Raw genomic sequence first — 26,486 nt, 5'->3', positions numbered from 1 at the left:
CAAATATTTTTAGTAAGGTATATATTAGGGAATTCGAGATTCTGACCCTAGCTATCGAATGCGACCTTCGGAAATCGGATCGGACGATCGGTGTAGAAAAAATCGGGGGACACAAAATTTCAATCAGTGATGTGACCTTTAAGGTCAAATATCCGTGATTTGACCGTTAAGGTCAAATATTTTTAATAAGATATATATTAGGGAACTCGAGATTCTGACCCTAGCTATCGAATGCGACCATCAGAAATGGGATCGGACGATCGGTGTAGAAAAAATAGGGGGACTCAAAATTTCAATCCGTGATTTGACCTTTAAGGTCAAATATTTTTAATAAGGTATATATTAGGGAACTCGAGATTCTGACCCTAGCTATCGAATGCGACCATCAGAATTCGGATTGGACGATCGGTGTAGAAAAATTAGGGGGACTCAAAATTTTAATACGTGATTTGACCTTTAAGGTCAAATATTTTTAATAAGGTATATATTAGGGAACTCGAGATTCTGACCCTAGCTATCGAATGCGACCATCAGAAATCGGATCGGACGATCGGTGTAGAAAAAATAGGGGGACTCAAAATTTCAATCCGTGATTTGACCTTTAAGGTCAAATATTTTTAATAAGGTATATATTAGGGAATTCGAGATTCTGACCCTAGCTATCGAATGCGACCTTCAGAAATTGGATCGGACGATCGGTGTAGGAAAAATCGGGGACTCAATTTCAATCCGTGATTTGACCTTTAAGATGACCTTGAAATTTGAAATGAATACGATATTCGGAATCACCGTCCCAAACTACATCGGATAGGTTGGGTTTAGTTCAAATTCGGACTCGACGCTGAATCCGTCGCGGAATACGACGCTAACTTCACGCACGTGGCGGGCTGTGCGTCTGGGACTGTGCCACAGCCCACCGGTGGGAGGGGTCCGGACGAAGCGACGGTAGGACACAGCCTAAACAGGGAAGGGACTGTCACTTCAGGTGCGTGGACTTTTCATTTTGGAAAATGGAATGCTTACTGTCCAGGAAATGTCTAAGGGTTTTTCGTGATCGTGGAAATTGGCTCGCCTCAGAGTCGGTATTTAAAATTGAAATACGTTTTCCTAATCCGGTACTTAACAATCTTCCGAGCTCCCAGCTTGATAATAACCGAGCGCCCGAAAGATTAGCCGTTATTCTGCGGATGGCTCCCCGCTATAGTACTTACCAACTGCCAATTATCCGAGGTAATGTTCGCAAGTACCACAGATAATATCCTTCAGAGACCATTTTCTGAATACCACATAAAGCCTAAGCAATGCGGCATCAGGTAGGCGGACGGAGCACTGATCCTCTGGTCAGAGGTCTGGATGCGCTGTCAAAGACTACTCTGGTACTTGCAGGTAATTGGTGACTGAACATGGACTAGGTCCGAGTCCGCGGCGCGGCGTGAGAGCCAGCCAGTCGATTTTTACTGGCTTTTGAGCTTATCGTGACGGTGGGAGTAACCAAATGTTTGTGTTTGATAATTAAAAACACCATTCGTTAGAGTTGTGTTTTTCTATTGGAAAAAACCTGAGTCCCCGGACATTTTCGCATATGGTGCTGTGTCTGGCTGCTGTGGAAGAGCGGACTAATGCGGTGCAGCTCAATTCGTCCCCGTCTGTCCGCCATCTGACAGCGCAGTGCGTAGTGCGTACCGTCTGAGAGTTCACGCCACGTGACTCCTGACGCGTGACGAGTAAGTCTGTCCTGCCTGCCACTGTCGGTCTGTCAGACCTACTCGCCCTAGCGAGGGTGGGCGACAGTGGCAGCTCGTCTCTCATCCGCCGGCCCTGACAGTGTGACGATACGCTGGGGAGCTGATGTTCACTACCCGTTCGACACCCTTCCGCCTCCCGCCGGCCGCCCTTGAAACCGGTGTTTGGCCGGCAGTAGACGCGTCCAGGGGCGGCAAATAAACGTCAGTCTCGGGCTCACTCGAAAATATTAGTGCATTGTGACCGCAATGCACTTGACCTAAGTATGATTGCCATCCGTCGAAGGTCCCATGTAAGTTTATGAATAGCCCGATGTAGGTTTATGTGTTCATGTGACCGCTCACGATGTATACTAATGCTCTGAGGTCGTCAAACGCCCGTGTCTGACTTTATATGATGATGGGCTGGGTGGGCCCTCTCTGTCGGGCTGGGTGCACCTATATTTTAGAAGGAACTTGGTGCACCCTGCCGGGCTGCAAGGCCTGTAGTCGGCTATTACAAATACAAGAATACAAGAATACAAGAATACAAGAATGTTGGGCTGGATGCGTCATTTGGAAGTCGTGCGCGATAAGCCCTGTGTCTATGACCGCCGTCTACCGAGAGGGGTCCCGGGTCCGTATACAGTCGTCCTCAAAATTATTCATACCCTTGTTAATTTACGACATATTTTGCTTTTTTGATGAAAAGAAAACATTTTGTCGAGCTTATTTATGATTTATATATGACCAACAGGGGAATGAATAACAGCAACATACAACTGATAAAATATTCAGTTTCAGGTCTGTTTTATTCATGAATCTTTGAAAACACTCATGTTCAAAAATATTCATACCCTTGGTTTTCAGAGTTCAGTGTCTTTCTTCAGTAGTCGATAGCATATCCTTTGTTCCTTATTACTGCTTCTAGTCGGTTCCTGTAGGTGCTCACAAGCTTGCCACACGTTTCCTGTGGGATTTTGGCCCATTCTTCCCTGGCGAAAGCCTCCAGCTGGGTCAGGCTAGTCGGTTTCCTGGCCGTCACTCGGGTCTTCAAGTCCCGCCATAGATTCTCTATGGGATTCAGATCAGGACTCTGACTAGACCACTCGAGGACGCTGATATCATTGTCCTCGAACCATTCCTTGACTACTTTAGCCCTGTGTTTGGGATCATTGTCTTGCTGGAACTTCCAGTTGTTGCCGAGTTCCAGCTTCTCTGCAGATTCCTTCAGGTTTTCGTCCAGAATTTGGATATAGTCCTCCTTTCTCATGGTGCCCTGGATCCTGACGAGGTTTCCTGTGCCGCGGGAAGAGAAGCATCGCCACAACATGATGTTTCTGCCACCGTGCTTGACGGTTGGCACCGTGTTCTTGGGATTGTAGGCCTCTCCTTTACTCCTCCAAACATATGCAGCATCCATGTGTCCAAACAACTCCAACTTCGTCTCATCAGACCACAGGATGTTTGCCCAGAAGTTGGAATCTTGCTGCATATTGCCTCTAGCAAGGCTCGCCTGGCCTTTGCAAGGCTCGCCTGGCCTTTGCTAGAGGCAATATGCAGCAAGATTCCAACTTCTGGGCAAACATCCTGTGGTCTGATGAGACGAAGTTGGAGTTGTTTGGGCACATGGATGCTGCATATGTTTGGAGGAGTAAAGGAGAGGCCTACAATCCCAAGAACACGGTGCCAACCGTCAAGCACGGTGGCAGAAACATCATGTTGTGGCGATGCTTCTCTTCCCGCGGCACAGGAAACCTCGTCAGGATCCAGGGCACCATGAGAAAGGAGGACTATATCCAAATTCTGGACGAAAACCTGAAGGAATCTGCAGAGAAGCTGGAACTCGGCAACAACTGGAAGTTCCAGCAATACAATGATCCCAAACACACGGCTAAAGTAGTCAAGGAATGGTTCGAGGACAATGATATCAGCGTCCTCGAGTGGCCTAGTCAGAGTCCTGATCTGAATCCCATAGAGAATCTATGGCGGGACTTGAAGACCCGAGTGACGGCCAGGAAACCGACTAGCCTGACCCAGCTGGAGGCTTTCGCCAGGGAAGAATGGGCCAAAATCCCACAGAAAACGTGTGGCAAGCTTGTGAGCACCTACAGGAACCGACTAGAAGCAGTAATAAGGAACAAAGGATATGCTATCGACTACTGAAGAAAGACACTGAACTCTGAAAACCAAGGGTATGAATATTTTTGAACATGAGTGTTTTCAAAGATTCATGAATAAAACAGACCTGAAACTGAATATTTTATCAGTTGTATGTTGCTGTTATTCATTCCCCTGTTGGTCATATATAAATCATAAATAAGCTCGACAAAATGTTTTCTTTTCATCAAAAAAGCAAAATATGTCGTAAATTAACAAGGGTATGAATAATTTTGAGGACGACTGTAGGTGGATACGACGGTGGTTCTCCTATCTGTGTGTAAGGTCTCCTCTGGCCACTTATGTTTGTCCGTCGTATGTTCTCTGACTGCCTATGTCCCCCGACTGTCCACTGTTGTCTGCTAACTGCTCTCCTGTCCGCGGCGGCATGTCCGTACACATGTAAATGACGGTCGTGCCTCTATACCTCGCCGAACCGCGGTGCTCCCTGGCTATCCTGTGCTCATCGCCCGCCTCCCTCCGTCTGCGGCAGGTCCGTACACAGGTATAGGACTCACTGGCTATCCGGTGCTCACCGCCCGCCCTCCTCTACAGCGGGTCCGTACACAGGTATAGGACGGCCTTCTGTATGACTCGCCGTGCCGCGGTGCTATCCTGTGCTCACCGCCCGCCTCCCTCCGTCTGCGACAGGTCCGTACACGGAGATGCTGATGAACCCAGTGGTGCCCGGCCTGGACGCCGGCCTCACGCAGAAGGACGCCCTCTTCTTCTCGCCGCACAAGATGATCGGAGGCGTGCAGACACCGGGTGAGACGCCGAGGACCGGACGGGGCTAGTGTCAGTCTAGGGGCGCGCCGGTGGGGACCGGGCTGGAGTCTGAGTCTGGGGCAGTTCTCTGTGTCTGTGAGACCGCTTTCTATGTCTCCAAACTGCCTGCTTTCTTCAGGTTGCTATCCGGCTGTGACCTTGGTACTTGCGTGTCCTTGCCATTTTTTTTTTAGACTTCTGATCTTGACATAATATGCGTAAAATTTGTATTTGGGAAATGTTCGCTGTAAAACCTGTTTCGCCTTAAAACTGGATATATGTAGAATTGTAGACGGACACCCCATTTTTTGTTATTCGGCGAGCATTAGAGTCGAGGAATCCCGGCGACATATTTCCGACGTGTAGCTAACGCCTGACCGCACCAGCGCCTGACCCCGTATCCGTGTCAAACTGCGGTCGCGGGACGCTCGGCCTCCGCCGCAGAGTGGCTGATCTTGTTAGCACGCGCGGGGGACCACCCGAGTGGCAGCCTGCACTCTCAGGCTAATGAGCTCCCTTTACGACCGGCGCCGATCTATGCCGCGCGCACTGAGTAGCTGGGGAGGGATCGATGGGACTGAGCGGATGCTCCGCTGACGGTTTGGGGCTATCTGCCTCCCCAGTCTGGTATGCGGGCTGAGTTTGGGCAGGGAGTGCGTGCCACCCTCTGTAGGCGGTGCGGTCCCGACGGCCGATATTGCTGCACGTGTTCGCGATGACGGTAGCATAGGCGGCGCGGAATATAGGCGGCACAGAATGTCGTAGACTATATATTCCGTGATAGGCGGTGAGCTGCGTGAGCCGGGGTCAGCAGGTACAGTGATCGGGTCAGCAGTTGTGTGATCTCTGGGGTCAACAGCTTTGGTGGGTGGAGTTCAGCAGTTACAGGGTCTGGGTGTAGATACTTAAGCTGGGGGGGGGGGGAGGGGAGGGGCAGCGCTTGTGCTGGATGTCGCTTCGCGATAATTCCCCGACATCAAATTTGAACATTTTACTTGTAGTCGGTTAACGTTCGTTTTCGAATGTGCCTAATCATGGACCACGCCTATAGCGTTTGGGGTCGTCGGATTAAGACAACACTTGGTCGGATGCTTGATAAAGGCATGGCCTTATGTTTGATCAATTTTCCAATCAATCGACGATGTGAAGGTGATCACGGTCATACAGTTCTTGTTCGTCGTTTTATGATTTGTTTTTGCCCTTGTTGGGCACAGGTGGCGACTGGCGAATTGTGCTGACTAATCGTTACCTTCTTTACGGACATCGCTCCTGAAATTTACAGCGGTTGGCTCCGCTGAATCTGATTATCGGCGTAAAGCCCCAGGACCTTATGTTGCTCGTTATGGCGGTGACTGTCGCCTGGTCTCTGTCTGCCCTCCGTACTGTGTTTGGGCGGTCTGTTTGTCCCGGTGTTTGTGCCGTCGGACCGTGTTTGTCTGGCTGGCGTCGTGCGACTGGTGACGGAGACACCTGGGCTGCCTGTTGACAGTGTTGACACTGCCCTCCTTCAGTGTGACACGCCAATTTCCGTATGGTGACGCGTCCTTGGCCTAGAGTGACATGTCACTTCCTTGTGGTGACAAGTATTCTCGCTTGATGACACGTCTCCTCGTTAGTCACGCGTCCTTTCTTGGTGACACTTTTAGTATCCTTGTGGTGACACCCTGGCTTCCTAGGACTCGTCTTGCCTATGCTAAAACGTCCCCCCCCCCTATCATGGCACATCTTCCCTATGCTCTCACGCTATCCCTTTAGTGACACATCTCCCCCATGCTCTCACGTCTCCTCTTTTGGTGACACTCCCTCCCTCCCTCGCGCTACGCCTGCAGGTGTGCTGGTGGTGAAGAAGCGTCTCGTTCGGAACTCTGTGCCCGAGGGTGCCGGCGGCGGTACTGTGTTCTTTGTCCGCCGAGAGAACCACCGGTATCTGCAGGTGGGTCACAGTGGCGGCTCTATGCGCCTGACGACTCTCTCATCGCCACTGCACTAGGGCATATCGCCCTGGCGGGGAACGGGGCACACATGTTATTCGATTCATGTCATCTGACATGGAAGGATACGATTTGCTACTTTGTACTTCAATAAAAATGGCATGAAAACAGTATATTTTTTCATGGGATCGTCCTTTGGTCGCACTTTTTCGCTCATGTCCTGTCAGATATCCTTGTGATTCGCGTTTGCTTGTTCTCCGGCGATCACATTGACCTGTGCTTCCGACGGTTGACCCCGGCGAGTGATCTGTGACCCGAGATCTGCCCGCCCCGCGCCAGGATATCGAGTCTCGGGAGGAGGGCGGCACTCCGGGTATCGTGGAGTCGATCCGCGCCGGCCTGGTACTGCAGCTCAAGGAGGCGCTGGGACCCGACCAGATCCGCGCCTGGGACGACGCCATAGTCAGGTGAGGGGCCATAGTCAGGTACGGGCCCGACAAGATCCGCGCCTGGGACGACGCCATAGTCAGGTGAGCTGGCTGTAGTTAGATAGGGAGATGACATAGCCAGGTGGGAAGGACGACTGCCTACTAACGGTGAGATGTGGGTTTCTCAGGACGACATGGTCGAGTGAGGAAGGGAGAGCGAGCCATAAAAGCGCCATAGTTCAGCCTGTCTGTCGCTGAACAGCTCCAGTGATCCAGAGAGCAGCGTTTTGTTGTCTTTGGTCCCGCGTCCCGTACGCTTCCTTTCCGAGCCGATCACTACAACAGCTGTCCCCGGTGTGAGTAGATTTTCACCGCCGCCGGCTGGGCTGGGACGGTGCACACGGCTCCGTCAGTCAGTCAGTCAGTGTAGTTCTGTCGGAGTGCAGCCATCGCCGACAGTCACCTGTAAAGAGCGCGGCGCACGTCGGTCGCTGTCCGCCGGCAGAGCTCTGACCCCCTCCCCTCCCCACGGCCACCGGGGTGGTGCCATTTAATCAGCGGTCTCCGGGGAGCGCCTGGCCGGGACGCCGTCCGGGCGGTGTCGGCGGGCTGCGCGGACTGGTCACCGTCGGACCGACCGACTGCCCCGCTCCGGGGACGGGGTGTTACCTGGGGAGGTCGGGCGGTGTTGGCAGCAACCAGGTGATGGTTGGCACCGGGACACGCCCAGATTGGGTTGGTCCAAATTGGTCTTCGGTGCTAGGCAGATAGATAAAAGGTGTTGTGGAGATGCATTAGAGTATCGAACAGTGTCAGATTTATCGATGATGCAACATAATCATCATAAATATTTACGATTTTCTTAGATCCGGGAGTTACTTCTTTCGCATAGTTATATATCATAACCGTTTGGCCACAGTATCATGGAGTCGTCGGAAGAATCAAATATTGGCTGTATTTTTTTTTTTATTAATGTGTCCGTTTGTTCTGCTCTTGGACTTCGGTTCGTTCTGTGACGGCATATTTGCTCGACAATCACTTCTCTCCATTTCCCATTCGTCTGTGGCGTTTTGGCCTTGGTGTCGCGTGCGGCGGCATATCTTTCCGCATAGCGTCTCGTCATAAAGCGTCCTTCTCCTGTTGTGTGCCTACCCTGATTGGACGGCCGGCGGTGTTGACATAGGCGGTCTCGATCGGTGTCGACCCGCCTCCGACCGGCCCGGCCCTCCCCGGCCCGCCTCTGACCGGCCCGGCCCGGCTTTGGTACCGCGAACTTGGCTCGGGGAGCAGTGACGAGGACTGTTTCCAACTGGGGAGATGACAACCACGCGGTAATCACTGTCGTCAAACACGGAGCGACCTATGTGATCCTCGCGGCAGACGGCGCGGTGCGGGTGGACCGAATCGTACCCGCGTGCGGCTGCTCCGACCTTGAACTTTGACTCCCGCCGGGCACGTTAGAGCCGCCGATCTGTCTCCGCCCGGTGGTTTTTGTGACGATCGAAAAGTCGAGCTGGCCCAACAAGAACACATTCGCTAATGGACTGCTGGGGGCAGTGCGGTGATTGTCGAGTGGGAGGGATCGGTTTTTGTGGCGCTTACATGGCCGCGCTCAATTCGCGAGGCCAGGTGTGCCTTGATAGATGGATGGTGAGCCGCTTCTCACTTCAGTCAAGTGAGACAGAATATGTATTGCTTATGCATCGCTCAATGTCATACAGTTTGGAAATGACAATAGCGGTCTGCTGTGGATTAGCTCCAACATGCTGAGAAAACGTGCGTTTTGACTGGGTTCTATGGTGCGTGTGGAAGAGCGCATTTTTACCCTCGCTGGAACGCCGGACTAGCCTGTAATGTCGTCACTCCAGTCCTTGGTGAAATTTTACGTGAAGTAGTTGTCAGGGATGAAGGAGGTCGCTTATCTCGTTACGTTTTCGTTGATCGTTCAGCCTCAGGAGGATGGCCATTGGCCTATTGTGGTGACGAGAACATGATGGTGCTAAACAGACAGGCAAATCTGTAAATACGTAAACTCGATTTGCATCACCTGACCTAAACCATTGTACTATCTTGTGTCCTGCTAGGTTCGAGTGAACCACCGGCTATCTCGCCTTCTGTGGTATGAATTGGCATTCATGCCTCAGTCCGGCCCGGAGTCTAACCCGCCCGTTCTCTGTGTTTCAGCCGGTTTCTGCGCGAGGCCCGCTCGATGCCCCAGCTCGCGCTGCTCGGTCCGCGCTCCTCCCTCTGTCCGCGGCTGCCAGTCTTCTCCTTTCTGGTGGTGACACCTAGTGGCGCGTTCCTGCACCACAACTTTGTGGCGGCGCTGCTGAACGACCTGTTCGGGGTGCAGACGCGCGGCGGCTGCGCCTGCGCCGGCCCCTACGCCCAGGACCTGCTGGGCATCGACGAGACGCTGGCCGCACGATACGAGCGGGTACTCGTCGAGGACAGGTGGGTGGATGGATAGGGAGCTTCGATCTGGCTCGGGGGAGTGAGCGGTCGTGATTGGACTCGCAAAGTCTAACAGGGATCATGAGGCCGCGTTATGTTTTTTTTTTCGCATTATTTACTACCTCCGGTTCTATTCGTCCCGCCTTCCCAACTAGCATTCATGACATTTTCTGTGACAGTCTGTGACATATTCTAGTGACATGATATAGGTGACCCTTGATGGCTCTGACAACTCGTCGTGACCTGCAACAGTCTGGTGACCTGTATTCCCTGTGACCTCTGGTGGCCTCTGGCGACCTGTGACCTCTTGTGACCTCTGGTGGTCTCTGGTGACCTGTGACCTCTTGTGACCTCTGGCGACCTTTGACCCGGTGACCCGTGACCCTGGATGCCCGGTGTGACCGGTGACCATGTGGTGACCTGTGTCGACCTGTGACCTCTGGCAGCCGGCTGGACCGCACCCACCTGCGCCGCCAGGGCGAGTACTCGTCCTACGAGCTGCTGCGGCCCGGCTTCACGCGGCTGACGCTCAGCTACCTGCTGTCAGAGGACGAGCTGGAGCACACCATCGCAGCGCTGAGGTCAGTGGCGAGAGGGCTTGAGGAGTGGGGACGGATTGGAGCATTGTGAATGTGGGGAGGGATAGGCAGAGGGAAGCTGATGCATGGGAGGGAGAGGAAGTGGTTGTCAGGACATGTGGAATAGTTGAAGGTCCTTCGTGTCTCGTTCCCCGCTGCGTTCTCTGGTGTTTGCTCTGACTCTGTCTCTGCCTCTCTCCTGCTGTAGGCTGGTGTGTGATTGGTGTGAACGCCCTCTAACAGTGTCTATCTGCCTCCCCCTGCCTTTGGCTGGTGTGCTCAGTATTATCGCGTTCTAACTGTGTCTCTCCCTCTCCCTGTCTCAGGCTGGTGTGTGAGCACGGCTGGAAGCTGCTGCCCCAGTACCGGGTCAACCCGGAGACGGGCGAGTGGCGGCACCACTCTAACCTGGTACGCCACGCCGGGGCCACGAGCCCGTCACTGCACTTTACCGACGACCAGTCACTGGCGTAATTTGTGTCGTACTTTTATTCTGCTTTGGCATACTGCAGTCATTAAACTGATTGATATTTGGCTCATCAGACGAGCAGGAAAATTGGTTTACAAGCTAAATGATACATAGCTTTGGCCTTTGATCATTGCATATCAGTGTTGGGCATAAATTGTCCGAGTCTTCCTGACTCTTTTTCCAAACATATCTTGTAACTGATATTAACTATTTGATGCTCACAGTTCCTGTCTGAAGGTAACGTCTGTCTGTGCTCGTTCCCGTCCGCTGTGGATCCGGTCCCGGCGCTGACCCCTCCCCTGCTCGACCCGCTCCAGGTTCTGAAGGAGCGCCGGTGGCTGGGCGACATCCGCTACACGTCTGGCGCGATGGAGGTGCGCCGGCGTAGCGACCACCCGGCGCCTCCCGACCTGGCCGGCTGCCTCCGCCGCGCCCGCGCACACATCGACGACGCCAAAAAGGTGCGTAATGCGTATCGACGGCAAGGTGGCTCGTAGGGGAGGGATGCTGAGGTGGCCGTTGCAACCTTTGTGTTATTAACTCCTGCTATTTATGTTGATCCTGTACAGTTTTCCTTTTTAATATTCGTCACATTTGTGCCTGTCCTTAAAGTTCTATTGCCTCATTAGAAACCTTGCCTGTTTTTACTCATTTCCGAGTAAATCGTGCCGTTTCCCCGCGCCTTATGTTGTGTAGTTTTATGCAACTCCTCACCTCGCTTGTCTGATGTGTCCCCGTCCCCTTTCAGATGTGTCCGCGCCAGGTGCCCGATCACAGCGCCATGTTTGACGACTCGACGGCCGACCTGCGCTGGTTCCTGCTGCCCAACGAGGCGCGACAGATGCTGCACGGCACCCCGGTGACGCTCAGCCCGCCGTTCAAACCCCGGGTGAGTAAATAATTCTGCCGTGCAAAGGCAAAAATACATTGTGAGGTCAGAATCTGACCTCACAATGTAGTTTTTGCCTTTGCACGGCGGAGTGGCCGCGGTAGGATGAGGGTGGGCGGTGAAGTGTAGGTTGCGGTGCCGACCTAATCAGCGCTTTTCTGGCCAGCCGTTTGTGCTTTGTTGAATATAATTATCGGCCAATGTATCGTTACATTTCTGTGTCTTTGAGTTTGAAAGCTGTCAAATTGCCGCAGATTTAGTTAGTGAAATTGGCAGTGCTTCTCGTCCAAGTCTTGCTGTTCTCGACCGCTGTTCTGACCTTGCTGCATAGGCATTTTCTGGCCACACCCGCGCTGTCGTAGGCTGTGCTGATTGGTATGCGTCTGAGGTCTGTGCTGATCGATGTACTGTGTCTGCTGTCTGCAGTTGTACACCGGCGCCGGCCGCGGTGCGATGGGCCGTTGTGTGTGTGTGTCTGTCTGCTGTCTGTGCTGACCGATGTGTTCTGTCTGCTGTCTGTGCTGACCGATGTGTTCTGTCTGCTGTCTGCTGTATCTGCTGACCGGTGTGCTCTGTCTGCTGTCTGCAGGTGTACGCCGGCGCCGGTCGCGGTGTGATGTGTCGGTAGTGTCTGTGCTGACCGGTGTACTGTATCTGTTGTCTGGTGACCAGCGTGCTCTGTCTGCTGTCTGCGGCAGGTGTACGCCGGCGCCGGTCGCGGTGTGATCGGTCGGTAGTGTCTGTGCTGACCGGTGTACTGTATCTGTTGTCTGGTGACCAGCGTGCTCTGTCTGCGGCAGGTGTACGCCGGCGCCGGCCGCGGTGTGATGTGTCGGTAGTGTCTGTGCTGACCGGTGTACTGTATCTGTTGTCTGCTGACCAGCGTGCTCTGTCTGCGGCAGGTGTACGCCGGCGCCGGTCGCGGTGTGATGTGTCGGTAGTGTCTGTGCTGACCGGTGTACTGTATCTGTTGTCTGGTGACCAGCGTGCTCTGTCTGCTGTCTGCAGGTGTACGCCGGCGCCGGTCGCGGTGTGATGTGTCGGTAGTGTCTGTGCTGACCGGTGTACTGTATCTGTTGTCTGGTGACCAGCGTGCTCTGTCTGCTGTCTGCAGGTGTACGCCGGCGCCGGCCGCGGTGTGATGTGTCGGTAGTGTCTGTGCTGACCGGTGTACTGTATCTGTTGTCTGGTGACCAGCGTGCTCTGTCTGCTGTCTGCAGGTGTACGCCGGCGCCGGCCGCGGTGTGATGTGTCGGTAGTGTCTGTGCTGACCGGTGTACTGTATCTGTTGTCTGGTGACCAGCGTGCTCTGTCTGCGGCAGGTGTACGCCGGCGCCGGTCGCGGTGTGATGTGTCGGCGCCGCGCCATGTCGGAGAGCGGCGAGCCCCAGCCGGCGCCGGCCGGCTCGGGCGGGCCGCCGTCCCCGTGCACCCCGCCCACCCCACCGGCCACCCCGGTCCTCTACTCGGGCTCCCTGGACCGGGACCGCAGCCGACCGGGCCGGCCGCCGGCCGCCGCCGCAGACACGGCCCGCTCGCCCGGCCGGCCGGCGCACTTCAAACAGCGCGCCATGAGCGTCTCCTGCGGCGGGCACGGCGCCGCCGACCGCCGCCTGTCCGACACGCGCTTCCTGGCGCGCGAGCTGCACAACCTGTTCTTCAGCGGCGCGCGGCCCGCGGCGCCCGCCGCCGCGCCGGCCGTCCCCGGTCCTCCGTCACCGACCGCGCGGGCCACCGCCGTCGGCCGCAGCTCTCCCGACGGTGCCGAGAGCCGGGCCGCTGCCGGCTCGGAGGTAGCGGCCTCGCCGGCAGCTCCGGCGCGCCGGCCGCCGCTGCGCACCCGCTCGGCGACTGCGGTGCTGCCCTCGCTGAGCACGGCGGTACCGGCGTGCTCCGGCTCCCCGGCGGGCTCGCCGCTGGCCTCTCCGTCGGTGGCGGTGCCCTCGCCGGGCGGCGGCCGGCGCGTGGTGGCCGTGTCGGTGCTGCAGTGGCCAGCGCCCTCCCCGCCGGCCGACCGGGCCGTGTTCTCTGTGAGCGGAGACGCCGCGGAGTCGGGCCGGGACGGTCTGTCCGACTGCTGCCGGCCGGCGGAGGTCAGTGACGGGCCGCCGGCCGGTGACGGGGACAGTGTGACGGGTACGGGTAGCGGGGATATGTGTGGGGACCGGGGCGACGCGAAACTGGCCGGCGACAGTGACCCCGCGGACACCGACGGCAGTGCAGTGAATGCGGAACTCGCCAGTGACTCTGCGAAGCTCGCGGAGCCGGCACTGGACAGTAAGGCGGGGCCGGCGGGCGAGCGTGCTGCTCCGACCGAGACCGGGCGACAGGCGGGCGACACGGCGCGCCAGCCGGCGGAGAAAGACAGGAAGGAGAGCGGGCCGCGGTGGCACGCGCCGCCCAAGAACATCTTCAAGAAGGCGGCCGAGGTAGGTGGCGCCACCCGGGTACTGTGCCCGTGCAGAATTGTGGTCTGCTGGCGTAACCTCCCCTTCACAGCACAGACCTCCACATTGCAAATGTAACTAATGTGTTTTTTTTTATTATAGCGTCGAGTCACGCAGCTATCTTTGGAATGCATGACGTACTTCGCTTGTTTGGTTGGACACTGAATTTGTTTAAAATATCCTGGGATAAGTCAGAGGTTCAGCATATTTGCCGGCGTTCTCGTTGGCCACTTAATTCGGCTGCTGGAAGGAAACTGTGTGTTCTTGTGGTCTCAATGGATTGCTCTCCTTGCCGCCGGGGACCGGCCACCTTACCCTCATTGTGACACCGCCCCCGCCGTCGCTCCCAGGCGATCGAGGAGTTCGCGATGCTGCGCGCCGGTGACCGGGTGCTGGTCTGTCTGTCGGGCGGCAAGGACTCGCTCTCCCTGCTGCACGTGCTGCGTCAGTACCGGTTCGTGGCGGCCAGTCGCGGTGCGCCGTTCGAGCTGGGCGCCGTCACCGTGGACCCGCAGAGCAGCCAGTACGACCCGCGCCCGCTCATACCGTACCTGGCCAAACTGGGCGTGCCATACTACTACGAGGTGCAGGGTGAGTGTGTGTGAACTGTGAGCTGACGGGTGTATGGTGGGTTTTTGTGAGCTGACGGGTGTATGATGGGTTTGTGTGAGCTGACGGGTAAAGGGTGAGTTTGTGTGAGCTAGCGTGAGCTGAGAAGAGTAAGGTGAGTTTGTGTGAGCTGAGCTGCTCCTGTGAGATGGAGCGGGTAAGGGGAACGGGGGGCGCTGGTGGGGGGGGGGGGTAAAGGGGGGCACTGGAGGGGGTATGCTCGATAAGCGTCTGACGGTTAAACAGGGAATCGCCGTTTGTTGAATGAACGCCAGCTCACTATCGCTGTTGGATCGCTGAGTTTGAATTTGAACTGATTATCTTGCACGTTGCTCGTATTTGGTCATGGGTTGGGCAATCGGAGCACGTGATTTCACTATTATTTGCTGTGGGATTGTGCCGGGTGCTGCCCCGGATGGTGAGTAACGGCATGCTGGGTAGGTACGACTAGTGACTACTGTATGTGGCGACGGGTACTGGTTATAATGTGTCGCTGAGAAACACAGTTGTCTTGGCACCATGAGAATTCCTAAGGCAAGACATGTATAAGAATGCAGATACTTCAGATAACGAGAGTATCCCTTGTTATTGTCCGTTGTTCAGATACTCAACATTTGCTCAACATATTCCACACAGACATCGCCTTAAGTTTATATAATCAAGAATCGGAGATCCATTCGCAGTTAGTTGGCGGAGCAAAAGTTTCGTCGATGTATACCTGCTATAACTTCCATTGCATATCGAGCAGTTGCCTCAGTTATCTGCAGCAGTATCTTATGTATCCCACAGCTGGTATACTTCAACAGGCGGAGGCGGTCGACTGCAGCGGTATCTGATGTATCTGATATATCGGTATCTGTATCTCGCAGGTATTCTGCAGCAGGCGGAGGCGGTCGCGTGCAGCGGTATCTGATGTAGGTATCGATATCTGTACCCCGCAGGTATTCTGCAGCAGGCTGAGGCGGGGGACTGCAGCAGTATCTGATATTGTATCTGTATCTGTATCCGCAGGTATTTTGCAGCAGGCGGAGGCGGTGGACTGCAGCAGTATCTGCAGTTTCTGTTCGCGTATGAAGCGCGGCAGGCTGTACGCGGCCGCCCGACGCCAGGGCTACAACGTGCTGGCGTTCGGACAGCACCTGGACGACATCTCCGAGAGCTTCCTCATGTCCGTGTTCCACAACGGCCGGCTGCGGACCATGAAGGCCTGCTACACAGTCACGTGAGTGCCTGACGGGTGGGGGGTACACACGGGGGGCACGGCACACAGGCGAGGGACACACATGTGAAGTGTCACGCACGACACAATGAAAAGGGTGAGAGGCACTGCGAGCTCGGCTGAGGTGTCTGGAACGGAACTGTCAGGTCAAGTTCGGTTTGTTTTCATGAGGGAATAAGATTTAGATTTGCCCTCAGTTTTGGGTTTTACTGCATGTGGAATGTAAGAGCGTTGGTCGCTTTGCACGTAAATGTTTTAGTATTCACGAATTTATCTCTGGTTTTATTTGTTTGTTTTATTTTTTCTTAGTTCTTACATTTCATTTCTAGAAAGAAAAAAAAACGGGAAGAAACGTTTGTTATTCCTTACCTATCGTGCATGCATTTTAAACAACCCGTTCCCTGTGACTGAGCTGTCCTGATGCTGTGCTGGACTGGTTTCCCGTGTCTATTCTGGTATGACCCTGCGCTTCTGCCTCTGGTCTGGCGCAACGCCCCCGTGTCTCCCTGTGGTCCGTGTTGCTACCGCTGGTTTGACCGGACTCTCCCGTGTCTGTACTGATCCCACCCGGCGCTCCCATGTCTGTACTGATCCCACACGGCGCTCCCGTGTCTGTAGTGATCTGACCTGGCGCTCCCGTGTCTGTACTGATCTGACCCGGCGCTCCCGTGTAGTGATCCCACCCGGCGCTCCCGTGTCTGTACTGATCCCACCCGGCGCTCCCGTGTCTGTACTGATCCCACCCGGCGCTCCCGTGTCTGTCTGTACTGATCCCACCCGGCGCTCCCGTGTCTGTACTGATCCCACCCGGCGCTCCCGTGTCTGTACTGATCCCACCCGGCGCTCCCGTGTCTGTACTGATCCCACCCGGCGCTCCCGTGTCTGTACTGATCCTCCCCTCCCTGCCGGCAGTGAGGAGGACCTGCGGGTGGTCCGGCCGCTCATCTATGTCCGCGAAAAGGAGCTCCGCCAGTTTGCCGAGTCGCGGCGGCTGCCCATCATCCCCGAAAACTGTCCCGCCTGCTTCGAGGAGCCCAAGGTTGGTCAGTTGCCTGGCACGGCGCCGAAACGGTACCGCCGGGACGGGCTAGATGGAGAAGGGACGTCTTGGTGCGTCACTTTCATACCGTGCAGGTGACTTCCTCGTGCTTAATACGCCATTTGAACTGCGCCGATCTATGTTATCGGAATATGGTGCAATAGCGGCGTCTATCAGGGCCATCGTAGATTTACGAGTCACGAGTTATGTTGTGCCTATCTGGCAGTAGCTTCCCGGTCGTTCCCCAACACTCGCGGCTGCTGTTCTGACTGACCGTTGACCCCACGATCGTTGCCCACACCATCAGCTGACTCCACTCTCGACAGGCGGCTGACCTCGCTCCCTCTGACTGTCCTTCCCCCATCCCCATCCCCGCTATCTTCTGATTGCGCCCCACAGCAGCTGTCGTTTGACCCTCCCTCCCGCTCCCCGTCCCCCAGGAGCGGCACCGCGTGAAGCAGCTGCTGGCCCAGCAGGATGTGCTGTTCCCCCACTGACCCCCTGCGCCCGTGTCCGTCCCCAGGAGCGGCACCGCGTGAAGCAGCTGCTGGCCCAGCAGGAGGTGCTGTTCCCGCGCCTGTTCGAGTCGCTCCGCTCTGCCCTGCGGCCGCTGTACGCCATCCCGCGCACCGGACTAGAGAGCCGGCTGTTCGGCAGGGCCGTGGCTGACGAGGAGGATGAGGATAGCGACGGGGCCGACTGCGGCACCGACGGCGGGGCGGTGGTCAATGACGGCGGGGCAGCAACGGTCAATGACAGCGGGGCGGTGGTCAATGACAGCGGGGCAGCGGTCGGTGACAGCGGGGCGGGGGTCAATGACGGCGGGGCAGTGGTTAATGACGGCGGGGCGGTGGTTAATGACAGCGGGGCGGGGGTCAATGACAGCGGGGCGGGTGTCGGCGACTACGGGGCGGTGGTCGCCGCGGAAGAGTGACGAGTGCCGCGCGGTGTGCGGAGGTCGGGGCTGTGGAGGGGCCGGCTGGTATCTGCACGGGCTCAGTCAGTGAGTGGATCATCAGACAGCGGCCTTACCTCCCAGTAGCCGATACCATATCAATCAGTGGGGCAGCCAGCCGCAGTAATGGCCTCCCCAGCTGAGGGTGGCGTCTCAAAGCGCAGCGTGTGGGCTGCCTGATACCGCCCTGAAGCCGGGGTCACAGTCGCAATATCTAGCACTACTGTCCGGCCGGTGTTCTGACAGGGTCAGTGGGAGCCTGAGGGGGTGCGGGCGGGCTGTACGCGGGTCACAGTGGGTGTCTCTGTCCCGGACTAATCGAACGTGGATCAGATGCAACGGGCAGCGTACCGCGGCCGAGAGGACTAGGCCGTGACTAAAGAGGGGGTGGAGAGGGAGGCGTCCCCCGGGACAGAGCGCGGCGCCGTTCGGCGGGGGAGGGGTCACCGGGACACGGGAGGGAGGGTGACGGGGAGTCGTTACACGGGAGGGTCGTTTTAGCTGACGTGCTGTGGTTTGCGGGCGACAGGGGGTTGTCAATGACTGAACAGGGTCGGGGCGCGAGGGGATCTGTTGTTGTCGAATGGCTGCCCGCCGTGTTGACTTGTCTTTGATGTATGACGTGATGACATTGTTATGTGTTGGTGTGTTGAAGGTGCTACGACTGCGATATGCGCATCACACGACGTGTGCTGTTGTGCGGTGTGACTGTTGTTCGTTTGGTGCCGGTCAAAGTCGACAGAGGCCGCCCCGCCGATAGTGTCACGTGCCCGGGGTATGAGTCATTTCCTGATCAGGTGCAGCCGAGCCCCGGTCAGCCGATGCGTCAGAAAGTGTCAGTAGACATGCTGCTGATTAGTTTTTTTCCGATTTGCGTGCCGGGAATGTGAATCAGGGTACAACATGTGGTGTTTCCGGAAATGGGCCGCATCCTCCCCCTCTGGACATCCCGAGCTTACTCCACCGCCCCGCGGCCGGGTAAAGCCGCCGGCCGCCAGGCCCGAACCGCTCCGGGCGGGCCGGCCGGGCGGACGCAGCCCATGGGCCGCTGAGCGGTGGTGGCGCACTGTGGACTCGGGGCCGGGTGTCAGCTGCTGGCGGACTGACGTGGCGCCGGGAGAGAACGGAGAACGCAGCCGAGTTAGTGACTGACCACCCCGCTGAGTCAGTGACGTGGCGTCTTACTCCGGCGTGTCACTGATGTCAGGTCACCCCTTGCCATGTCAGTGACGTGACGTCATCACTCCGTCATGTTAGTGACGTGACGTCGTCATCCCTTGCCGAGTCGGTGTCAGTGTGTCAGCGCCGTCAGTGTGCGACAAATACAGTCTGTCGGCGCTGCTCTGTCGGCAGAAATGTCCTGTGAGCTGACGAGTCGATGGGGGATGGAACTGTGACGTACCGGTCAGTGATTGCTGCGACCCGGCAGAGAACCGAGAGGGGCAGCGGAGCTCGGCGCAGAGCTCAGGGCGACTTCCCGGGCTGCTTGGTATAATAGAGAAACTTGATAAAGTCCCTCATGGGCGGGGGCTATGCCCGGGTGATTTCGTCAAGCGTGGCGCTATGACCCATTCTCGTATGGAGTCTGGCGCCGAGACAGGCGCTGATCGCACGCATGAGACGGCTTACGAGTATGAGCAGAGAGACGTTAACGTATACATTTCACTAGTATACGACCACGCCTCACAAATAACACCAATGCCACACACATGTACAGGCGCACATACATACACCACACCCATAAGCGACACGACACCCAGCTAGGAGCCCGGCAGTGCCGGTACAGTTCACACTGACACAGCGTGATCCACCAACGGCGCTTTGTCCGCCCGCACGTCCATCTCGAGTCAATCGTCAGTTTGTACAGCGTTTGTCGCCACGCTACTACGCGGGGGGTGGAGTAGGCCGGAACCGCACACGGGAGTGCTTCCCATTCCGTGTGCGAGGCCGGCTGTCGCACCGTGCGGGCACGTCTTGGTAAAGCGCGGCGCAAGACTGAGCTTCGGTCTGCTCTTTGCTGCTGAGTCAATCCGCAAGGTGGCGTACGTCAGCCGCTCGTCTGCTGTGGTGCCGGTGCAGAGCTGCCTCTGGACTGAAGGTGGAGCGGGACGATCCGTACCACACTAGCCAGATGCCGATGCCCCAGTATCGCTCCGTCCGATGGTATGGTCCAGCGCCTCCTCTCGTGTCTGGTGGACCGCAGGACCGTCAGACAGCAGGCTCAGCCGTCTCTCCCCTGAATGATGACGCAGACCGCAGTGATGGCCCTCCGTGCACAGCCGATGATGCGGGGGCAGTCGAACACTGTCCCCTCGGAGGACGTGAAGGCCTTGGTGCTCTCTTCACTCTCCTCCGCCTGGTCACTTATGATATATTTGCGCGTATACTGTATCCCTGAAACAACATTTTTCATGTCAACTCAATTTGGCCGACCGTTCTTTTCCTATGTCCATAAAGTTAGCGTCGTATTCGTATTCGGATTCAAATCCTGGCTCATGAAAATATATGTTTAGGTATATTATGTTTTCCCCTCATTACATTTGCGGACTCGCCGCCACTCGCTGCGTGAACTTTGAGCCAATTTAGAAGGGAGGGGGTCCCAGGAGTCAGACGAGCGTGGATCTAGGTACTGATGCAACTACAGAAGTATGGGAGATAAAGTCCAGTTGGAGATGGAGTTAATGTCAGCTTTTGAAAACCGGATGGCACATTATTCAATCGAGGCGTCAAGCTCCTACAGATGGCTGTAACGCTATTGTTCAGAAATATAAATTACCTAGTAATATCGCCCACACCCCTGTTCACCCCGCTCACTTTCGAGTCCTGATGAAGCAGCACCCGGCCACTATGGAGGCGATGAGCAGTGCCGTCAGGCCGATGGTGGTGCCGCCGATCAGCCAGCCTTCTGTGGTCAGCAGCTGCCGCGCCGCCGACAGACAGCCCGTGCTGAAGAACGAGTCGGCGCCTTCCGGCTGCTCCTCGCACGCCATCACCGTGCCGTTGGCGAAGCGGCGGCAGCAGCTCCACGGAACGGCCGCCGGCAGCGAGCCGTTGCGCCGCCAGTCGTCGCCGTCGCTGACACCGCAGCAGTGGAAGCCGCTCTGCAGCAGGTCCCAGCCGTTGGTGACGGCGCCGTCCTCGCCGTACTCGGCCATGGAGCGGAACAGCGCCGTCTCCAGCTGGTCCGAGGCCGGCCCGGTCATGACCATGGCCGTGACGGCGGCCAGCAGAGTGACGACCAGCAGCAGGCCGGAGAGCACGCAGAAGGCGATGGTGAGGCCGCGGTGGCGCAGCGCCGCGCCCATGCCGCCCAGCGTCGCCAGCAGCATGAGCAGCAGGCCGGCGGTGACCAGCAGCCAGGCGGCGCCGCGCGCCAGCAGCACGCCGGCCAGCACGGCGGCGCGCGAGCCGTCAGAGACCAGCGCGTCGGCGCCGACCACCAGCAGCAGCAGGCCGCCGGCGAACACCAGCACGGCCTCGGCCAGCAGCGCGCCGCGCAGCGCGCTCGAGCAGCCCATCGCGGCGGCGGACACGGCACGCGCACGCACTCACGCACTCACACTTCACACACCTTCACACAATCCTTCACACACTTGACCTAGAGGAACGTTAGTGAGCGGTTACCCTCGGGTAACCTCTCCTTTCTCCACTGGTAAACGGTATTGACGCTGCGCCACACTGTCACAGGCGGTAAAACGAGGCCGCTGGCGGCCGGCTGGGCGAGCTCTCTTACCGTGGACTGCTCACTATCAGGACGATATCTACATGACACATATGCGATAAGGCAGAGGCGTACGCAGCGCAGCACTCTGGGCTCTGCCACTGGGTGGGAGGGGGGGGGGGGGTCGCGGGTCCGGGCTCCTCAAATAATTTCATTTCCGTACTGCAGCTACATGTTCAAAGACATACGGAACTGGAACCGGGCCCTGGTCCCTTCTATTCCCTTCCCCCACTCAAATCCTGAAACTGGCGGAGTCCCACCCAGTAAACATGCCGACGTCGGCAAACATCGTGGTGACGCGGCCGGTCCTCTCACTGACTTCGCCTGGCTACGGCCCGCCACCAACCGCAACCATGCCTGTCAGGAGGACGCCCATAAACGTCAAGTGCCCGTCGCGCAAGGCCCGTCGCGCTTCGAACCCGGACTGTTGTAACCGGGAACCAGTAGCGGCGGAACATTTTCAATTAAGGGGGGGGGCGCTGCCCTAGGAAAAAAACCATCAGGATTTTTCTGATGGTCTGATGGTTTCTGATGGATTTGGCTGATGGTCTGATGGTTTCTGATGGTTCTAGCTGATGGTCTGATGGTTTCTGATGGTCTTGCTTGGTGGTCTGATGGTTTCTGATGGTCTTGTGTGATGGTCTGATGGTTCTGTGTGATGGTCTGATGGTTCTGTGTGATGGTCTGATGGTTCTGTGTAATGGTCTGATGGTGTTGTGTGATGGTCTGATGGTTTTTTGTGATGGTCTGATGGTTTCTAATGGTATAGCCTAATGGTCTGATGGTCACCCTGCTGACCATCAGACCATCAGAAGATGCATGCGCTGATGGTCTGGTGGTTTCTGACGGAAAGTCTGATGGTTTGATGGTTCAATAGTTTAGGCCTTATATCAGAAAAAGATTTCATCAGAAAGCCTTATAGCGCTTCGGGGCCGACATCGCGAGTGCTGAGCTCTAAATAGCTAAATTTCTTTCAATTATTTCTCGTGGTCCCCAACAAACACTTTAAACCAACTTTAAACAGCTACCGGAAATGGAAATTCCTCTAGCAAACAGCGTTGCCAGTTCTCAGAAATAAATTTATTCTAAATGCATGACGATGAAAAACGACACACTAAAATAATGACTTATAATAAATAAAAATTAATTTTGTTTTAAAAAGAAGGGAATAGGAAATATAACTCGCCTTTATCATGCATAATTTCTCGTACTTTCATGACCAATGAAGTTATTTAATTGCCAAAATCGGTTAGAAGCTTTCTCTGATAGAAAATAATATTCTTAAATCATTAAGAAGTGATACTTGTAAAAATTATTGGGATATTTGTTCTTTTAAAAAGCGATGAAAACAAACATATTTTCAAAAATGCCGGCGCTGCGTGAAACGCTGCGTTGTTGTTGGCGCTTCATTGCGGTTGAGATGAACTAATACGGCCTTGGTTGAGATGTACGCCTATGTATTAGCCCTAGGAAAAAAACCATCAGGATTTTTCTGATGGTCTGATGGTTTCTAATGGATTTGGCTGATGGTCTGATGGTTTCTGATGGTTCTAGCTGATGGTCTGATGGTTTCTGATGGTCTTGCTTGGTGATCTGATGGTTTCTGATGGTCTTGTGTGATGGTCTGATGGTTCTGTGTGATGGTCTGATGGTTCTGTGTGATGGTCTGATGGTTCTGTGTAATGGTCTGATGGTGTTGTGTGATGGTCTGATGGTTTTTTGTGATGGTCTGATGGTTTCTAATGGTGTAGCGTAATGGTCTGATGGTCACCCTGCTGACCATCAGACCATCAGAAGATGCATGCGCTGATGGTCTGGTGGTTTCTGACGGAAAGTCTGATGGTTTGATGGTTCAATAGTTTAGGCCTTATATCAGAAAAATATTTCATCAGCAAGCCTTATAGCGCTTCGGGGCCGACATCGCGAGTGCTGAGCTCTAAATAGCCAAATTTCTTTCAATTATTTCTCGTGGTCCCCAACAAACACTTTAAACAGCTACCGGAAATTCCTCTAGCGAACAGCGTTGCCAGTTCTCAGAAATAAATTTATTCTAAATGCATGACGATGAAAAACGACACACTAAAATAATGACTTATAATTAATAAAAATTTATTTTGTTTTAAAAAGAAGGGAATAGGAAATATAACTTGCCTTTCTCATGCATAATTTCTCGTACTTTCATGACCAATGAGGTTATTTAATTGCCAAAATCGGTTAGAAGCTTTCTCTGATAGAAAATAATATTCTTAAATCATTAAGAAGTGATACTTGTAAAAATTATTAGGATATTTGTGCTTTTAAAAAGCGATGAAAACAAACATATTTTCAAAAATGCCGGCGCTGCGTGAAACGCTGCGTTGTTGTTGGCGCTTCATTGCGGTTGAGATCTGTACGCCTATGTAGGTACATTTCCTGAAGGATGGTGTGAAACGTGTGGTGCATAGCAGTGACATCAAGGACTTTTTCCCCAAAAATGTGCAAGATTTCGACCCAAGTCTGCCCGTGAAGGTCCTTGGAGAGGTTTCCGTGATGATCCTGGTGATAAAATCGCACCTTTTATCACCAGGATCACCACGGGCTCAGAAAGTGATTGAAAGGGAGCGCCTCCAGGATCAACAGGAACCACAGAACACCGCCAAGGAGCGCAGTGACTATCAGAATTCCTGAAACAGTCGCGCCATCAATTGATGGCGCGACTGTTTCAGAACCGTCAGACCATCAGGAACCATCAGACCATCACAAACCATCAGACCATCACAAACCACCAGACCCCTGAACCATCAGAAACCATCAGACCATCAGACCATCAGACCAGTGGGCCAATTTCCATGCACCATCAGACCATCAGAAAAATCCTGATGGTTTTTTTCCTAGGGATTTCCTGAAGGATGGCGTGAAACGTGTGGTGCATAGCAGTGACATCAAGGACTTTTTCCCCAAAAATGTGCAAGATTTCGACCCAAGTCTGCCCGTGAAGGTCCTCTGGAGAGGTTTCCGCGATGAGATTCCGACATTGTCTGCGGAGAGATAGGTACAAGGGGCTGATCCTGAAATTAGGAGGTGAGGCAAAATAAAACGAAATCGGTAAAATTTTGGGGGGATAAATTATTTGTCAATTGGTGGTGGTATAAATATATTGGTGTTCATAACCGTACCTTTTATCACCAGGATCACCACGGGCTCAGAAAGTGATTGAAAGGGAGCGCCTCCAGGATCAACAGGAACCACAGAACACCGCCAAGGAGCACAGATTCCTGAAACAGTCGCGCCATCAATTGATGGCGCGACTGTTTCAGAACCGTCAGACCATCAGAAACCATCAGACCATCACAAACCATCAGACCATCACAAACCACCAGACCCCTGAACCATCAGAAACCATCAGACCATCAGAAACCATCAGACCATCAGACCAGTGGGCCAATTTCCATGCACCATCAGACCATCAGAAAAATCCTGATGGTTTTTTTCCTAGGGTGCCGACTTTTGGTCCCATTCTTTCCATGCAACGCCCATAGGGCTAATGTTAAAATGCCAAAATCAAAGGGGTGCACGGTGCCCGGTGCCCTCCCCGTTCCGCCGCCTATGCCGGAAACGCGTGCTCTCACCACACGGAGTCCGGCGCTCTACCCACTGAGCTACGGGACCGGCTTGAATATGTAGCCTTGTTCCACAGCTCTAAGGCTATTGTTCGATATTCTGCACAGAAACCAGCCAAATTCGCTTGAGCGTAAACTACTACGCATTTCAGACCCTCTGGAACAGTCCTTTTTGGCCCTTTCTCGTTACCTATACGCTTGATTTCAACCAAACTTTGACACAATGTGTTTCAAGGGCCTACCTAATTTTTACTAATATGGTCTTTTAACAAAATGTCAAAATGAAAGGCACTTGTCGTTGACTTGTAATGGTAAAAATTGATCGGAAAACTCTGCACCGTGGTAGAGGCTAGCATGGCGTTGCAGCGTCAGCTGTTGCGCCGCAGCTAAGCTCCGCCCACTGTGCCGCGACACCGGGACCGGTCATTCGCCGCTCGGGGTCAGAGCGGTGCGGAGCTCTGACGGACTGGAACGAGACACACGCTAACGCAGGCATCATTGCGTGAATATTGTAAATGTCGTATCTCGCGCGAAGAGAATAAGGATGAAGAATTCAATGCAGATCGCGACGGTGTATGTATAAAACAATAAACACTCCTAGCTACAGAATGTTATTCCCTATGCAGACTTAAAATAATCTTATTTTCAATAATTTATAGCGAGCCTCTCCGCAGCCGTTTTCCTACAGGCTATTGTGCATTTAAGGAGTAACGGGACATAATTCACCGGACTGTCTTTGCATTCAACGGCCTTATTTAATTGAAGATATCCACAAAGATACTTGTAGGTATTTCGTTTTTTTTTAAAGAATATTTTTTTTTTGGGGGGGGGGGGGGTGAAAATAATAGGTAAATCTTTCTATGACATTTCCACAATGCTTTCAGAATGTTGTTGATAGATCTTAGGCCCGAAAAACAATAAAACAGGGAAAAATATATGATGACTCAATCTGAAAATGTAGATATGCAATATCGAGAGTTCATGATCTCCCGTCCTTCACTCCCCCTTGTCAGTCTCTCGTCTATACGTTTATAGTATATTGTCTCTCGTCTATAGCCTAGGTAATCTCTATCTTCGTCACTTGTCTCTGGTCTATCGTCTTCGTCTCCTGTCTCTGCTCTAGCGGCTATATGCATATTGTTTGTTGTCCACTAGCCAACGTTTACCGTTCGTCTCATTGTCACTTTGTCTCCTTTTCCTTTCTCTTTCTTCCACCGTCCTTATTTGTCGTAGAACAACTTATTAAAAGTTCATGACATGCAAACAAGTGCTCCACTCCGCTGCGCTGCGCGCGCGGCCCGCACGCCGGCCGGCCGGACTGCGACTGCCGCCGACATGACCCGAGGCTGGACCGCAAGTGGGCGGAGCCAAGCCGCAGTGTGCTAGTGCGTCTCGACCAATCAGAGGGGAGACAGCGTCCAGCCTGTGTCAGCCTCTAAGCAGGGCTCTGACGACCTTAACATTATCAGTCAATGACAAGTGCCTTTATTTGTCATTTT

The 26,486-nt window shown here is 54.5% G+C and overlaps 2 protein-coding genes across 2 annotated transcripts in view; one reads left to right on the top strand and one right to left on the bottom strand.

The window, feature by feature from the left end:
- LOC122380882 overlaps positions 1 to 19,033 on the top strand; it is a 57,550-nt gene extending 38,517 nt beyond the window's left edge. The window contains exons 5-17 of the mRNA XM_043364431.1: positions 4,533 to 4,649; positions 6,479 to 6,582; positions 6,920 to 7,047; positions 9,193 to 9,462; positions 9,909 to 10,043; positions 10,367 to 10,451; positions 10,827 to 10,970; positions 11,258 to 11,398; positions 12,721 to 13,827; positions 14,196 to 14,436; positions 15,466 to 15,676; positions 16,586 to 16,712; positions 17,236 to 19,033. Coding sequence (XP_043220366.1) covers positions 4,533 to 4,649; positions 6,479 to 6,582; positions 6,920 to 7,047; positions 9,193 to 9,462; positions 9,909 to 10,043; positions 10,367 to 10,451; positions 10,827 to 10,970; positions 11,258 to 11,398; positions 12,721 to 13,827; positions 14,196 to 14,436; positions 15,466 to 15,676; positions 16,586 to 16,712; positions 17,236 to 17,646 — 3,221 coding nt within the window. The 3' untranslated portion in view covers positions 17,647 to 19,033. The remainder of the gene's footprint in view (positions 1 to 4,532; positions 4,650 to 6,478; positions 6,583 to 6,919; positions 7,048 to 9,192; positions 9,463 to 9,908; positions 10,044 to 10,366; positions 10,452 to 10,826; positions 10,971 to 11,257; positions 11,399 to 12,720; positions 13,828 to 14,195; positions 14,437 to 15,465; positions 15,677 to 16,585; positions 16,713 to 17,235) is intronic.
- Positions 19,034 to 19,311: 278 nt separating this feature from the next.
- LOC122381115 (CD151 antigen-like) lies at positions 19,312 to 21,525 on the bottom strand. The gene is made up of 2 exons (XM_043364942.1): positions 20,482 to 21,525; positions 19,312 to 20,061 (listed from the first exon to the last, which is right to left on the bottom strand). The coding sequence occupies exons 1-2, from the start codon at positions 21,183 to 21,185 to the stop codon at positions 20,028 to 20,030; spliced, it is 738 nt and encodes a 245-aa protein (XP_043220877.1). The 5' UTR covers positions 21,186 to 21,525; the 3' UTR covers positions 19,312 to 20,027.
- Between the last annotated feature and the right edge of the window lie 4,961 nt (positions 21,526 to 26,486).

Source organism: Amphibalanus amphitrite, unplaced genomic scaffold, assembly GCF_019059575.1.
Source record: "Amphibalanus amphitrite isolate SeventyFive unplaced genomic scaffold, NRLGWU_Aamphi_draft 000010F_arrow, whole genome shotgun sequence".
Taxonomy (NCBI): domain Eukaryota; kingdom Metazoa; phylum Arthropoda; class Thecostraca; order Balanomorpha; family Balanidae; genus Amphibalanus; species Amphibalanus amphitrite.
Note: the sequence above shows the minus strand (reverse complement) of the source record. Positions and strands in the feature narration are given on the sequence as shown.

Excerpts from the sequence above, each read along its gene's own strand:
- LOC122381115 (XM_043364942.1), bottom strand. The coding sequence starts at position 21,185 with ATGGGCTGCTCGAGCGCGCTGCGCGGCGCGCTGCTGGCCGAGGCCGTG. Across the intron at positions 20,062-20,481 it reads TGCTTCATCAGGACTCGAAA|GGATACAGTATACGCGCAAA; the intron begins GTGAGCGGGGTG and ends ATGTTGTTTCAG.